The 17,957-nt window shown below is 36.1% G+C and overlaps 1 protein-coding gene across 5 annotated transcripts in view; it reads right to left on the bottom strand.

Annotated features, from left to right (window-relative positions):
• LOC105248445 (potassium/sodium hyperpolarization-activated cyclic nucleotide-gated channel 2) overlaps positions 1–16,169 on the bottom strand; it is a 124,622-nt gene extending 108,453 nt beyond the window's left edge. For 2 of the 5 annotated variants that reach the window (XM_025408147.1, XM_025408149.1), the window contains exons 1-2: positions 12,843–16,169; positions 9,161–9,950 (exon numbers count right to left, since the gene is read on the bottom strand). In XM_025408147.1, the coding sequence (XP_025263932.1) occupies positions 9,161–9,198 (38 nt within the window). In that variant the 5' untranslated portion in view covers positions 9,199–9,950; positions 12,843–16,169. The remainder of the gene's footprint in view (positions 1–9,160; positions 9,951–12,842) is intronic. The other 3 variants (XM_025408150.1, XM_025408155.1, XM_025408158.1) reach the window with 3 other exon arrangements.
• Positions 16,170–17,957: the final 1,788 nt, after the last annotated feature.

Here is a 17,957-nt window from a genome sequence, read left to right as displayed (position 1 = left end):
TTATGAATATATCCTCGTGATATTCATTTTTGCGTCATAATGCGTTTATAATTTTACCTTAAATGCATGATGCAAAGCGAGCGTATTAAACCATTATTTGCCGAAACCTGATTCTACGAGAATACAGGACATGAATAAAATATAATGCATGGTTAATATTTTAACATTTTAATAATAATATTATAATAATAATATTTTAAAGAATTCTACAGAAATAGATTTTTGTTTAATACGAGTGTCGCAGCAGTATATAGTTTTTGAATTATAAATTAAACTATTATGCGAAGAACGAGAATTGAATCTAAATGGATGGATGAAAAGAACACTATTGTTGATTCATTATTATTTAATACATTTTACCTTGGAACTTGGTTGCTTGACATCTAATATTAAAATCTTTGAAATTGAAACAAGAGACAGAAATTTTCATCCGACATTTCCGTTAATAAAAATTGATTATAAATTCTTGAGATATTTTGTCTGTAAAAAAAATATGATCCATGCGTACTGACTATTCTTGATTTATTATTACGACACAGCTTTCAATTAAAATTATTTATATTTTGCATATTGTAAATAAAGAGAAGTGTCTTCAAATCTTTGAAAGATAAAAATAGGATATGATTCGGCAAGTGTAACGAAATCTTCGAGCTGATAAAAGATATTGGTAAACGACAGTAATCACGAACGAATGAGAAAAGGGTTAAAAGGAGAGAAAGCAAAGGAGCGAGAGAGAGAGAAAGAGAAAGAAAAAGAAAGCAGATAGAGAGGAAGAAAGAGACTTTGGCCAGAGGAAGGGTGGCGAAGAAGAGATAGATGAGAAGGCAGAGGGGAAAACGAGGACTACAATATGGGTCAGTTATTGATTGCTCCCTAGTCGACTCTCTGTAACGCCTACCGTATACCTCTGCCGTTTCTATCTTGTTATCTTAGATACCGAAATGTAGCCACCACTTACCGCTCTTTAATGTCATCTCAGTCCCTTTATTGCCACGCGGATCGGCCGTTACGGGCAAGTTCACACAACCGGAACGATGTTTTTGCATAATCAACGACCGATTTTATGCACTCGTTAAACTTTCGTTATGCGGGAGAATAGTAAAACGTATGATATTGCGTGTGCTGTCTCGATATCTTCTCGATTCCCATGTATCGCAGAGTTTAAGTCATACTACATCAGATGTGCACGTTCACGTGTCGTGCGACGACTGTGGAAGTTTGGGCAGACGTCTGTTCGTAACTTTCCAGCTGTCAAATCTCGAGCAAGCTGTATATCGAGAAATGCACAGCATATATCTCGCGGCGTATGTACATAATAAAATATATTTTCGTCTTTTCATGCAAAGTAATATCGTATCTGTTTATCGAAAGATATATATTTTTAAACAATTGGATAAAATTTAATAGATTAAGTGAAATTGAATTGGATTTTAGGTAAGACTACTATGGATTAATTCAAGCTGACCGAAGAATACTTTAGATTTTCCTTCGAAATTTAAAATCTGAATTTCGTTATAAAAGAAAATATTTCACCTAATTTTATTATTATTTACTGCAATTTCTTACGTTCAGCAATAAATATGTAAATTGTAAAAATCAGAGTTATAAACAGATATCTGAACGAACAGGCGAGGAGAAAAAATAGAGAGATACTTTTTGCTTTGCCCTTAATATCATCCAATATGCTTACATTCTTAAAGAGACACACACTTCACAATATATGATTCTATATATTTTCTCATAAATCGAATAACGGCATAAATGAAAAAAAAATATATTCTTTAAATATTACACATACAGAGAAATCTGATCGTTGAGTGTAAACATATCGAATGACATTAATGTTCCCGATTGACCCGCTTTAATTGTTGAATCAGCTCCGGAAAATGTATGTAGATTTACGAGACAAGTACACATGCAAAAATTCCGATAGACAATAAAAACATAGGCTTGACTGAAAAAAAGATACGAATACCTGCGAATAACATACACAAGATACCTTACAATAAAGAATAACAATTTAACGTATCCAAAGATTTAATAAAACATAATAAAATATAATAAAATAATTTAATAAATTTCTCATATCAGAGATCTTGTTTCTTTTTCATCGCGAACTTGAAATTTTCGAAATTTGCTTACTGATTTGATATGTTACTTGTTTACAATTAAATTCCGTCTCAATATCTGAAATTCCTATTATTCTGTTTTTTCTCATTCTCGTGTTTTCTTTCTTTTTTGTCAAAACACTGTGAACGTCGAATATGAAAACAAACAATACATTCCATTGATTCTTTCCGTTCTTTCACAAAATAAGATTTTCGCTATACTATTAGTCGCATATAAGCAGAAAGAATTTATATTTATTAAATATTACACAGAGAAATTTGCTGAATGTAAACGTATTAGACGGTATCACAATGCTCTCGATTGTACACGCGAAGTATACTTCAACTACCTACCTACTCATGCTACTCCGGAAAATGTATACGGGTTCTTGGAGCAGATAGAATCTATACGGCCAACAACAAAAGCTTTACTAAAGGAAAGCTGCATGATAATATTAACGAGTAAGGCGCCTTATAATAGGGAATTATAATTTAATACCCGAAGAATAAAAATAATTTGACAAACCTCTTATTGGAAGTCTGATTTCTCGCAGACAAATTTAATATTCTCTCTGTTGATTGATTTGACACGACGCTCCGTCCGTCCGTTTACAACTGACCTTGTGTCTCGATATATTTCAAATCCCTACTACTCGTCTTCCGTGATTTTCTCCCACTCCTGTGTTTTGTTTTTTTCAAAACATTATGTCTTGAACGCGAAAATAAAAAAATGTTTTGATTTTATCTTATCTTTCGCGCGAATTTTTCTTCTTTAAAAATTCTATATCTATATGATTATAAACAAAATCAATTATTGTTAAATTATACAGTTTGTTACTTAATAAATTGTAAATAAATTTTAAATAAAAAATGTATAAAAACGGAATTTTTAAAGTAGAATAAAATTTTGCCATTTTATTGCAAAATTCGAAGTTTAAAATTATTTTTATTTTTCATCGCTTATAACACAAAAATTCGTAATATTCATAATTTAATATAGAAATGTTAATATTAAGATCGCAATAATCATAGATTTTATTATTAAATAATAAGCCAAAGAATAAAGAATACATCTAATTGTAATTTACTATAATATATTAATAATATTAATAATATAAATAATATAAATATTAATATTAATAATATTAAATAATAATTATTAATAATATTAATAATTTATATCCAAATATAATTCCAAATTGTTAATCATTATTATATAAATCTTTTATATTTACCCAAAGAAAAGTAATCAAGGTTTAATAATATGGGAAAGATTATTCAAAAATATTCTAAAAAAATTATTCTAGCGTCGGTTGCATAATGAAGTGAGAAAAATGTGTAAAAAAACAATGTATCAATTAGGGACAACGAATTAAAAACAGGATAACTATATAAACATAGTTTCTGATCGCGATAACACCGATAACAAATTCCGCTTCAAAGAGATAGAAAAAGATTTGTGATAAATCGATATATAATATTGTTTGCGTTTGCATCATTGCTATTATATATTGCGTGATTTATTGTTGATGTAGAACAATGAGATTTCATTGTTTTATTATTCAATGGAGTTTTATAATAATTTTGTGTTGTTGCATAAAATTGAGGAAAAAATGTACAAAAAGATCAAATGTATCAATTAAAGATAACAAATTAATGACATGCCTGAACATAGTTTCTGATCTCGATAACATCGTCGACAGCAATTTTTATTAATTTTTGTTTATTTCATTCTAGCTTAGTTTTAATTTTATGTTAAATTGAGCTCTCTTATCTCTTGTGAAAATAAAATATTAGTGTTTTATGATAATAAAAAGATTAGAAATAAAGAGAAAGAAAATGAATATATAGTAGAAAGAAAGAAAGAGAGAGAGAGGAAGTTAATATAATTTATTTAAAAAAAGAATATTAATATAATATATTTAAAAAAAATTATTTTTTTATCATTACGAAGAAACTTTCAAGTTATTAAGTAAGTTTTATTCCCTTACTTTTCTTAATATAATTATAAACAGAAGCAACAAAATCTTATGCAGTAAATGAATTTTTCAGATTATTTGGATTTAAATTTTCAATATCAATAATATTCTTAATAATATTAACAACTGAAGTTTTCTTTCTTTCTTTGCTCAACTTCGTGAATTAATTTTGAAATGGCATTATTTAATTCTGAAAAATGAGCATGTCACCGCCAAAGTCGCATTCAACGCTTCCACTAAAAATACAGAACCTTATACATTTTCTCTGAAGATTAGAATATACAATATACATTCTTAACGTTGCTCTCGATAGATAAAGATTTACAAGTGTGAGATTATTCAAAGAATTTTGCACGTTTTACAAAGATTGTCTTGCCGGGTGAGGCAGAAACAGGGTCGACAAACAAAGAGAACGATGACAGTTCAACAGCTGCGAGATTTGAATCAAGAGTGCGATATATATCAGATTGGCGAACAATTGCTTCCAGGAAAGAAAATCACAGCGTTTTTTAAACGGCAAACAAAGCTTTGCTCGTCAGCATCATTGTTATGAAGCAAAGCTGAAAATATATACGAATAATCGTATTATTCAGATAATCCTGACTTCCTTAGCTCGAAAATATATGATTCTTTCAATATTCCAAATATTGAAATGGAATATGAAAAAAAAATATAAAAATAGCCTGATGCAAAATATTGGAACATTTCATGTTCGAATTTTTTCGAATCATCACTGATAATAATCAACGTTAACAATCGATAGTAATGTCGATTCTCATAACATGAATTGATAATTATTACACGAGTCGGGTTAGGAAATTGATCAGAGAAGAATCTGTCGTTCGCATTACATGTTAATCGATTGCAATGTTAATTTATCGCGTTATAATCGCGGTTACGTTGCCTACGAGTCATTCGATCGACCATGCGCGATATATATCGACTATCAATCGTTGTAAGATTTATTCGCGTGTGGGACTGCGGGAAATGACTCCGGCTGTGGACAGGGTCACGAATTAATTGATTTTCTCTGTGACAAAGTTACGTCACAGACAGAAACAATAGTTGACGATTCGCAACTTCGAAACCGATTTACAGATATATGTGCCTCTCTTCCGCTTCGCTTGGATACACGAACATCGCATCGCCGTAATGCTCCCTACACATGGTCGACATTGCATATCGATCCCTGTGAACAGTTTGCAAAAAAAAAAAAGAAAGAAAAAAAGCTCTTTCGAAGTGCGTTAAAGCATATTTCCTTTGTCATGTACGGTCAATCGCGATAATTACGACAGTGAGATGAGCGTGATAAAAATTTTTCAATGATAACATTGATAACCATCGTTATTTAACGAACTTGATATAGTTGTAGATAAGTACCAACGTGTTTTATATAGCCTTTTATATAGTAATAGGCAAATATCTAGTGCTATATATGTATACATAACAGTTTATAACCATATATAGTGCTTTATATATTTAGTACTTTATATAATCGCAGATAGGTCTAAGTAGTATATAGTAGATAGATAATAAATTAAGCGTCTACGTCAGCCGTTGTTATATATAACGTTAGAAGCGAGTAAAATAATATGGATGCAATTCTTGCGACTTACTTCACATAAATGGCTTTCCGTTGAAAAAGTCGCTTTAGTTCGATAGAACTTTCGTTATATCGCGACCCGACATATCGGCTCGACAGAATAATTTCCGACACCGATTGTAGCTCTTCTAAGTTTCGAGTCATTTTGACAGCTGTCTTGTTTTTAATCATTTTTATCTTTTCCACGTTATATGACAGACTTTTATGTGCTAGGAAATTGCATGAATCGTCGATTTTTCTCTACCCCGACGTTTAAAAGTTTAAAGAATTATGGATTCTTGACAAACGCAACTTTTTCTCACGATTTTACAATGACTCTTGATTTTATCGTTGAAAACTATTGCATCGTCATATATATTTTTTCGACGCAATTTCTTCTCCGCGATCGATTATGCGATTAATTGGTTACACGCGAACCACTTTACGTTTTTACGCGAATCTCCACAAGTATGCCCTTCAATTCAGGCGCGGTTAACTCAACGAAGTAGTCTGAGCAGTGGATCACCCTCCTCTAACAACTCCAAGGTGTTATCCGAGCTAAGAAATGCGCGAACTTGCAGATCATTAACGACAGTTTTGAAGTATGTATTAAGAACGTGGTACACAGAGCCTGAAAGTTCTTGCAAAGTATTAAGTAGTATGATTCGGTTTAACTTTTCCATTCTGCGACGTCATGAATTAAAATCGAGAGATTAAGACTGGTACACAATCGTTTGAAATAACAATGGTATATTGATTCGACAAATATTTACAATGATTCTTCGTCCTAACGTTCTTTCGCGTTAATCTCTAAAGTTAGAAACGACCGCCGTCAGTAGTTGAAACGTATTTAACGTGCTCCATATTTTCCACATTGTGGGATGTTCGTGCGTGTTGCTGTTTTAATTTCGTTCATTAAACTACTTTGTTGTGTACGTACTTCCTCTAACATCCCGCAACGTATAATAATATTTCCCCGATGGTATGTCGAGCTTAGGAATGAAGCACGATGAAGCTTGAAGGAGAAAGGATTGACCGATATACATTCGAAAATAGACAAGCGTCTTCCCGCATTTCTACATGTATGAAAAAAGTTAATAAAATAATAAAAAAAAAGTTAATAAAATTTCAAATTTGAGTTTAAGACAAACAGTAAGTAAATTTATGACTGATGCGAAGTAAAGTGACAAGAATGAAATTTTCTTTCCTCGATGACTCTACTACTACCACAATTCAATCTCAACAGGTAGATACAAGTATCTATACATAAAATAATACCATGTCTGTTGCACGAATTCATAGTTTATTAATTGAATATATACTGAGCTAAGTAAATAAATAAATAAGTAAATACAAGTATGGAAACGGCATATGAGCCCACTTTAGACGATCTATAATTGACGACTGTAATAAGCTGAGCTATGAGTTTCTTATTCGCGTAATATTGCCGTTGAAAATAAATTTTCGACGGCTATTTATAGAAATACGAACAAAAACTTTTATGACGAGTATCAAGAATGCGAATTTAGCGTGAAATATTTCCGATGTGTTCTTATTTTATGATACAAGTTATCTGCACGACGAGATCTCAGTTCGTAGATTCGAAGTTTCTCAATTGCGCGCAGATATCGGAATCTTGTGTTTTACTGCTGGTCATGAGCGAAGCTAAGTTTAGCGATACGAGCACCGCATGAAAGCTTTCGAAGCGACTTGATTTTCGATAACAGAGGTGACGTCATTTGCTCGCAGGTCTCAATAGGATAGGAGGATGCATTTTACCGCGTTCTTTGGAGGCTTAGATCGCTGCCTTTTCAATTGATACCGTCGCATCAATGTTATTATTATTTCGCGACAGTTGAAAAATAATTCTACGCCTACATTCTAAATTGGAGTAGTTTTGAAGAGTATTGTGTGAAATGTATAATAAGATTTGGGTATTGTTTCGTAGAAGTTATGTGGCTACTTCATTTTATGTTATTTATATGCTAATCTAAATCCTGCATAATATTCGCATTCGTGAATCACTACACATTCTTGACGTTGACTTTCTGCGGTTTCGTCTCGATATAATAGAGGAATCAATTTACTAATAGTATTGAAGGGATTGCGCGTTATCATTTATGAGGAAATTCTATTATTTCGTAAAATTACTGACCATTAATTGATTTTGCATGAAGTAGTCTCTATCATTAGTCTCTTAAGGTATTATCTTGATCCGTTATAAGCGGATCATGTTGGAAACTGTTAGAACTTGGACGTGTTGAGCTCTCCCAGCAATATGTCATTAAAAAAAAAGATACGCTACAGAAGGAAAATTGATCGATAATTTCATTTTTTATAAATTTAAATCTCCCCACAAAAGCCGAAAGCTTGAAAATTTCATGCTTATGATCATAACTGTCATATAATTCTTTAATCGTGTCATAAATCATCTGCTTTTAATCCTTTTGAATTCAGTCCCTCCCTCTTGTCAAATCATTGAAGCCGCAAAAAATCAACGTCACGCCATGCAAATCCCTAATAGAAATTACGATTGTCCCTCTACAATCCAGATCGCTCCTCGTTCGCATTATACGATCTGAATTAAAAATTAAAACTAGTCTATTGTAACTCTTTCGATACGGAAACGTAGCAATGATTAATATCATTTATTAGCTATTAAACAAGACAAGGTATTTAAAAAATATTAAGAAATGTATTTCTTTCGATAAAGAATAATCTCCAATTAAGAATCATAATATAAAGCATTGTTCTCGGATAAGAAAAGTAAAAGCATGAAACGAAATTTTTGGAACAAAGAAAAACATTAATAAGATAATAAATGAAAAATATTAGTGAAAAGGAATTTAATTCAGACTTGGCGAATATCAGGAAATACGAAAAATAAAAGTCATAGGAGCAACAGAAGTAAATGGTTTAAAAAAATTTAAATATTTTGTTTATAAAGAGCAATAAAAAAATAACGAATAATGAATAACACAAAACTAAAAGGAGTCATATAAAAAGATATTTCATCCATTTGATAAAAAAGGACATTTTAAATATTATTAAATTATTATACTTAAATATTTTGTGCTACACAAATTAATTAAATTGTGCAGTTTTCTAAAAAATAAAAAATGAAATGTTTCCGACTATCTCTCGATATCAACTGTTTTCTTGTTCCAAAATTGTAAATGCTCACATATCTCCTCCCTATCACACTCTTCGCGTATGTATATAATAATATTATTAGAATATTATTAGAATATTATTAGAATAATTATCATCCACACCGAAAGAGTTAACGTCGCCGACTGCTAAAGACCAACTACTAGCGATCTCGCCCGCTGCCCTCGGCCGGACGACGAGCAGGGTATAAAACGTCTGCGTCTGCACACAACGCGAGAGTAGGGGCTGGCAGGTAATATAGAAACGTCTGATGAAATAACCCGGGGCGTGCCCCAGGTCCCGCCCGCTTCATAACGATAAATGTGTGGACCATAACTTACGGATGAGAGACGCGCCGATGCAGACTTCTCATGGACATGGCTCTATTCTTGTTACGACTGATGGTAGTCGTGGTGGTGATGCTCGTGGTGGTGGTGGTGGTGAAGGTGATGGTGGTGGTGCTCGTCGTCGTCGTCGTCGTCGTTGTTGTTGTCGTCGCCGTTGTCGTCGTCCTCGTCGTCGTCGCTGCCGCTGTCGTCGTCGCCCCGATGCCCGTGAAGCCCGTAATCGTGGCCGAGCCCGAGATCGGGCTGGCACTTCCGTTCGGCGTGATGCGGCGTGGCGCAGCTGCTGGGGGAGCGTGGGGCTCCCCCTGGGCCGCCACGACCACCGCCGCCGATGTGAGGCCCGCCGAGGTCGCCAGGCCGGAACGCCGGAAGGGGCCCGAGGTAACTGCTAGTCGGCGTGCTAATCTGCGGGCGAGCCGACGGGCCAGGCGCGCCCCTGCGGCACCGGCACCCACGCTGACGGCGTTTCTGTGCCACCCCCCGTGTCCAGGGGGTGGTACACACACACTGGGCTCGGTTACCGCACCTCACCTCACTACGTTCCTCTCGCACTTCCTCACCTCCGCTCACGTGGCTCGCTCTTCTCGGCCCCCCCGTCCCCCTCGCTTACGTATGCGTCTTTGTCTTATTTCCCGCTTTCTTTTCCGTTAATAATCGTTAATTATTCACACTCCCCCCTCCCGCCGAGCGTGTTTCGACCGCGATTTCATCAATGTTCGCTCTCGGACTAGTCGTCGGTCGAACTCTTCTGCTTCTTCCAGCGAGCGTATGTGCGTGTGTGCTACTGGAACACATAAAATAGAAAACTCTAATAATAGATGATACGGGAGCGAGGAGGATGGAGAGGGATGATTTATTATACCGAGGATGGAGATTAAAAAAGGCAATTTAACACGTACATAATTTAAGATTACGCTTTTTTTATTCATTTTGACCAAATCATTCAGTGTGTGTAGCGCAAGTTATTTCATTAGAAAGATAATGCTATTTGCATGAGTCTCAATTTTTTTTTTAATATTAGAATTTAAAATTTATTGAAAGTCTTTCTATCGTAATCTGTATACTTTCTTTCTGGATTTTTAATTAGTATTAATGATGCGAGTTTGCATTAAAATTCTTTTTGCTTTAAAAATAATTTTTGCTCACATATTTACTTTGATCTCTCGTATGTGTAATTTAGAATCATGATACATTATACTAATTGAGTGTTATAATAACATATTGCATATTAGCAACGAAGAATGAATATATGAACATAATATCCACAAATTGAAAAAAATAGCGATGTTTGAACGTATATAACGGCGAATATGTTACAAAATTTACTCAGTTAACGAATGTTTAACGATACTTTGTCTAGTTAACAACAACGTGCTGTGGAAAACCGATCGAGCGTATAGTTGACCGCAGCCACTTTGCGAAATAAGCAATAAATATGTGTGCGTTGAATTTTAATGCGCGACAAACTTGATAAAGGAGTTTGTCGAAGGTACGCCACTTGTTTACTTCTATCGATACGAAAATCGTTACCGGATCGGCTCGTATGGAAATGCTGCGATATTCCTTGTCTGACGTGTAATCAAAACGAGTGCATCGAGAAGAAGGAAGAGTATTATTTCGATCGGCTTGAATAGGATTCACCATCCAACCATTTTCCTGATTAATGCGGCAAGTAAATCGAGGATCTCGCAGAGTGTCGCTATCCTCTGGCTGGTATTGGACGAAAGGGAGCACACAAAACTATGGTCTCTCTCTCTTTTTCGCTTTTTCTACCCGATAGAAATTTCAGCCCTCGTATTAAAGATGGTGGGCCGTGGCCCTCGTTAAACTTTAAATTGAAAAATACCGTTGGGTATCGCGTTATTGGAAAATTCCCTCCGCACTCTCCTGGAAACTTTTATCTTCGTGGTATGTTTTGCGCCGCGAGACAAAAATCAGATTTTAAAATATTCTGCATCCAGGCTACAACCTACGCGTGTATCGGATTTCGCGCATTGAATATCGGATTAACTATAATAATCACATATAAAGTATCGAGCTGTCGCGGTGTACGATGAGGCCGCATTATTACACTTGTATTCTGCTAACTATAGTATCGTGAAAGTAGTCCGTTACAAAATCGGAGCTTATCAGGGATATGATTTGAATCATTTGAATTTTTCTGAAAACACTATTAAAAATTTTAAAATATTTATTATACTTACTTATTTTTATTTACAAATTTATTTATTATAATTATTTACTTCATGTAACTATATAGAAGTTATTATAATTGACTCTAGATTACGTAACTTTTTAATTGAAACTTTTTTCTCGCGTTCTTGAAAATTCTGTCTAGTATCGCTTCAAGATATGCATTCACTTCGAGAAACTCGACAATTCCGACTAGTCGTTTAAGAATTATATAAGCTGATGGAAATAAGTCATTTTATTCTCATCTTACGTTACTTTTATGCAATATTTATTTAATATGCGAATCTAATTTAGTATCAATAGTTATGAGATACTTACGAATTTGCGATCCCACGTTCGATTTCGTACATGTTTTAATAAATATTTTGAAAATTAATGATCAAATTAGTCGAGATTATATGATTTAATTGCTATCAAAATGGTAAATAATAAGTTTGTTTAGAAAATTTAAATTTGTTGAGAATTATTTAAAGATTTAACAGCTTTAGAAAAATAAAAATTAATTTAAAATTATTACAGATATAAAATGACGCTTTTTTAAATTTAAAATTATTACAGATATAAAATGACGCCATTTCATTAAATAGGACAGATTCAATAATTTTTTAAAAAAGTTACGTACGTTTACGTTTTGCAGAAAATATGTGTATTTTATACATAAGAAATTTTAATAATTAAAATATATAATTTTTATAGTAAAAGATTTTTTAAAAATGAATAATGTAAAATAAAAACTTTTATAATAATATTAAAATCAAAAATATAACTCTTAGTAAACAACTTCTTTTTAAATGCGAGCATAAATTTCATATGGCAATAAATTTAGAAATAAATCTGTCAATTGAAATATAATCACTATATCTCTCAGTTAATTATTAAAATATTATTTTCAGTTATATCAGGACATAACTATATCGTCAATATAAATATAACTTCTATCAATATTTCTCTGGTGAATTAATTTAGAAAAATAAGCCAATTTGCATTAAATTTTATTCAAATTGCTGAATGAAACTAGTATTGTAGCAGTACAATTTTCTATAAAGCTAATATATGTATAAACTCTGCATTTTAATGAAATACAGAATGCTCGATCGTGGGCGATGTACAATGTATTTTATTAAGCTCGCCTCATATAATTTTTAAGCAAATTATTTAAATATTAATATATATATTCAAATTCACGGAAATAAACATAACATTTATTTTACTTTTATTTAAATTTTAATAAAGGAAAATTGATTGTAATGAATTCCGAACAAATTAAAATCAATTTTTATCAATTTTATTATTACAATTTCTATATTTTTATAATTATTATGAGATGATTCTTAATGTTTATATCTCTAAAAATTTTCTTCCTTCTAAAAGAGTCTTCCGTGGATCTTTTTCGAACCTTTTTGATCGTTCAATGTTTATATTATCTTATCACTACTTCGCCTATTATCGAACACTCTGTATTTTCCATTGAATAAATACGCACCTGACGATTTATCACGATACAGTGGCAAACGAGATTCCGCATCGGCGGTGACTCGTCATCCCGTCTCGATCTCTTTCTCTCTCTCTCTCTCTTTCTCTTTTTCTCGTCTCTGCGCACCCTGTGCAGGCGCAATTAAGCCGGCGCCCTCTCGATGAGTCGTTGATCAGAGATCGGATAACGGGTCTTAGATTAGTGTATCACAGTCCGCGGATTCGACGCGCGAACACCGCGATCAACCATTATTATCCCGATCGAACACACTCGCGTCGCGTGCCGCACTCCTCGCCATCGCGCCTTGCATCGCGACGCGATTCATTCATTCATGCTTGTAACAGCCCGTTGACGGTTCCCCGTGAGAGCGCACGTGGGTGCTTATCCACCCCTCCACATACCCCTCCGCGTACCCTCGTTTATATATCATAATATCACAATGGACGATTTTTGTTGTTTTTGTTTGTTAATATCTCCTGATGATTATTTTTTTTTACGATACGTGTGGTAATAATCTTAAGCTTAGAAATCACAGTCGCGAATTGATAACGGGTCCTCGTGCGTGTCTCCTTGCGCGGTGTTTCCTCGCGACGTCCTCGCCATGTTCTCGTTGTACACCGAACACACTTCCATCTTCGGTGCTTTTCTCCTCGAAGAGAGGGGAGCCGTTGTCTCTCTATCCTTTTCTCCCGATCTCTCTATTAACGCTCGCCGGCGACGACGTTTGTGGAATCGATCAAAGCCAACGACAAAGCTTCGAGGCTCTCCAAGGGTTTCCGCGACGACGACGACGAACGCGTCGAACCGCGCTGATTATTCTCCCCTGCTGCGGACGGATTGCTGCGTCTTCCTCTCCTAACAAGCCCGATCGCCGATTCTGGCCTCCGACACGGTGGCAACGTTATCGATCATCCTCGCTCGTGTGTTTCCCGGTCCTATATCCCGCACAAATTTTCCTACTCTCTCTTTTCCGCTCGATGTATACGCGAGATTCCTCTCTCTTTCTCTCTCTATCTTCTCTTGTCCGGGGAAAAAGGAGGACTACCACTCGACGACGTCGGGCCGCCAAACGACGCGACTGCTGAATCGCGGAGAACGTCGAATGACGGTAGCCACCGATCCCGTTCCTACGTCGTTAGCAACTGTCTGTTTGCTTCCGTCCTCGATCACTGCTGCTGCTGCTGATTCCAGGTGACAACGACTCGTACTACTGTCCGCGTTGTGGCGCGAGTCCGCGCGCGAGCTCTTCCGCGGTGTCGGCTTCCTGGGGGAGCGCGCGGCGCGCGATGCCATCGTCCTCCCTGCGTCCGTGCCGATCGCCGACTGTGTGCCGGCACACACGACTCGTCCCTCGGCAACGAGGATCGCCGGAGCGCACGCTCTCAGTTAGTCGCTTGGTGCCGCGACGAGGCGACGCGACTTCCACGCAGCTTGTTGTATCCTCGAATCCTATCAATTGACCGCTGTCCGCCTCTTCCTCGCGCCAGTAGTACCTCTGGATTGAACTTCGAGACTCGTCATAGCTCCCTCGTTACCGATGATGGTGGAGCATCGACGGATGAATTAATTGTCGCTCTAATAAATTAATAACATGGTGTCCCGGGGATATAATTCTGCGTATGTCCGAGAAAGGAAGGGGGTCTTTTTGATGTTTCACGACGAAATTCTCGCGCACTTGGTAACATCGATATCGAGAATCTCCTTGAGTTACTTAAAATGTCACCACGAATTCTTACGCGACGACATGTTCACCTTCGATCACGAATGTTACGCGTTCGACCGCGTTGCTCTGTTTTCCCGTTGCACTCTCACTCGGTCGCGACTACTCGCAGGGTTCGTCGTGGTGGATACGACCGCGTTATCGCGCATTATTCGACGTCGCACTTTCAACAAGAGGTAAATCCGTTCGGTGACTATGATACCGTCGTCGTTTCGTTGTCGTCGTCGTGATCGTCGTGGTCGTCGTCGTCGTCGTGATCGTCGTCGTCGTCGTCGTCGTCGTCGTCGTCGTCGTCGTGTCGTCTTTGGTGGAGAGGCGTCGTTGTCTAGGGGGATGACTCGGTTTGAATGAGCTCGACAGACGGGATAGGTGGACAGCGGGAAAATTTTATCGGGTGACAGCTGCGATTCTCAATGAGGGAGGATCTCGCCTACCGAGAGTGCGACTCGCCGACAGCGATGATGACGACTCCGTGAATCGAGCGCGGGCGGAAACTGGCTGCACGACGTCGATCCCCGGCTGGCGAATATCATACTCTGAACGCCACATTCGGCACCACGGTCGGTCCTCCTCCACGTTCCTTCGCCTCTCGCGCAAGCTCTCCTCTCTCTTTCTCTCTCTCTCTCTCTCCCTTCTTCTTCCTCTCTCTCTCTCTCTCTCTCTCTCCTCCCTTCTCTTTCTCTCTCTTTCTCGATCCTCCGTTCTTGACTTTTGTCAGACTTCTGTCTCTTTCTTCTTCTTCACCGCCCACGTTTTTTTACTCTTCTCTTCTTCTTTTTCCTCTAACTTGTTCGATGTTCCTACATAGGTTTTTCCCCGCTTGCTTACTTACTCGCACATTTTATTCTTCTCCTACATTCTTTTTCTCGATCTCTTTCCACTTTTTTTCTTCCCCCTTTTGCCTGTTTTATTTCCTTCTTCCTCCCTCGCCTCGCCCAATCGCACTTTCTCTCTAATCGTCGTCCTCTATCGCGTGCTATTCCCTCGTACCCCTTTCAAAATCGGAACTTGCAATCATTTTTTTAATTTCATCGTGGGACGCCAAGCAACTCCTTTTCCCATTATTATTACTGTAAAATAATCGATGACGTAATTATTCCTACTGTAAAACAATCGGTGACGTCCACACGAGCCCTTCGTTCGCCCTTATCGATCACGACGCATACTGCGCGGGTTTGCGAAGGGTCTCGTCCTTTTCAATTTCCATCGATACGAAGGAAGAAAGTCCACTATTTCCTTTTACCCGTTACTCGTTCTTCCATGTATGAACTCGGCGCAGTAGACAGTGATAACCCCCGCGTAGGGAGGCAGGGAATTCGCGGTGTTATATAATGCTTATCCGTCTGCTTGTCTGTCTATCTGTCTGTCTGTCTGTCTGTCAGTCTGTCCATCTGTCTGGATGTGCGTGCGTGATTTGTATGTGCGTCTGCAGCAGCCGTGTTACGTATACAAGTGTAACCCCGACACGCCGATGTTGGGCGGCTGATAGCCGGCCTCGCACTGCTCCTTCGATATGGCTACACGCCGTACAACGGCAGCGGCCTGGCCGTGCGTTCTCCACTCCTCTCGAATCACCCACCCCCGTCGTTTCGCTCCAGTCCGGAGCAAAAAAAAATCACCACCCTCTCATCGCGACGACCTGGGCGCCGCGTCACGACGCTACCTGGAAGCGATTCAAGCCTGGTCCCTGGTACTCCTGTATCAGAAGGATGTCCTTTTTGCCAAATTTGCACAAATTTCTCCCTCCTTGCGTTCTCTTAATATTTTCACGTTTTATATATCTTCTTCTTGAGCGAAAAAGTATGTAATATGCCCCAAATTTCTATTTTGCGTAAAATGAATGACAAGATGATTACAAGTTTTTTACTTATAAACAAATGTTAGGAGAGCGCGTATAAAACTTGGGAAATATTGCTTTTATAAAAGATGCATTTATTTCAAAGTGAGTACAATCTGATATGTTTGTGATAATTATGTTAGCAATGCACAATGCACACGACCTCATTGATAGAATGTAATACTATCTCCTTAAATATTATTCTTTCTTCTGCTACAAAGAATATTGACATTATGTATCACAGTCCACTTAACTAATCGATTTGCAAATACAATCAATTATTGTACACCCAGTTCTGAAATCGTTCCGATGTAACCTTGCTCCATTTACAGTTACTATTTTAATCGTATTTAATAGTACAATATATGTTTCCAAAGAATGTAACATATCATGAGTATATTTGTTGTTTTAAATAAGAAATTTTGTATTGGATTATATAAATATATAAGAAAAATATATAAATATATAAAAAAATTATAAATATTTAATAATCTTTAAGGTATTTTCCAAACTAATATAACATCAGACGTAAAGTCAAATAATTTAAAATATTTTAATAATAATATTAACACTAAAATAAATAATAACAAATACAAATAAATGTTTGTATTATCATATAAAGCATATCTAAAATCAATTTTTAATTTATATAATTTATAAACGATAATTTTATTTATCCATTTACTACAGATTTGTAAATGCAGCTTTATTTTAATTCGAAATTTGTAAATATGTGAATAATTTATATTTTTAACATAAGAGAGAGAGAGAGAGGGAAAGATAGAAAAGAGATATGTCAAATTCTCCATAATTATCCATGTACCAAATTCCTCTCTTCATAATTATCTTCCAAATTTTAATTTAACTTGAAATGTTTATCAGACTCAAACAAGAATATTTAACATCTTATGTCTTATTAGTGAAAGAGGACGAGAGGCTGAAACGGAAGCGATGTCCTCAATCGAGCGCGACGTCGATTCTCCGCTTGTCTGACGAATACGATACCTTGACTACTTGCAGGAGATATAGGATGACTTTAAATTAATGCTTACTCTATTCTCAATATTTTATGGAAAATATGCTTTTACGTATCTCTCAAACATTAAAAATCATACCAATATTTTCTATATAAATATATACAATCGTTTTGATTTTGTATGTATTTTTATTAAATATAATAAATTATTTTTATACATCAATATCTATTTTTTCGGCAATATTTCACATTTTCTTAATTAATTTTGAAGTAGATGTAGATTTTCCGTGTTCAAGTAGTATTTTGAAATAAATTGGGAGGTCGTATTGTCGTTTATTACGATATTAAAGTTCATCAAATAGAAATACCAATAAGAGAATGGCGCTCTTATTTATTCGCGATAACATCTATATAAACACAGCTTACCTGAATCTCTTATCATCTCTAGCATCGCTGGTGAGTCTTTCACTAAGAATGATGTACATTACACAAATGAGCACAATAATGTAATTACTCGCATTATTTTTTAAGAATATATCTAAAACGCGACACTGACGAGACTTTACCGCGCGCGCAATATCTGAAAATGGC

Source organism: Camponotus floridanus, unplaced genomic scaffold (assembly GCF_003227725.1).
Source record: "Camponotus floridanus strain SB8 unplaced genomic scaffold, Cflo_v7.5 scaffold1, whole genome shotgun sequence".
Taxonomy (NCBI): domain Eukaryota; kingdom Metazoa; phylum Arthropoda; class Insecta; order Hymenoptera; family Formicidae; genus Camponotus; species Camponotus floridanus.
Note: the sequence above shows the minus strand (reverse complement) of the source record. Positions and strands in the feature narration are given on the sequence as shown.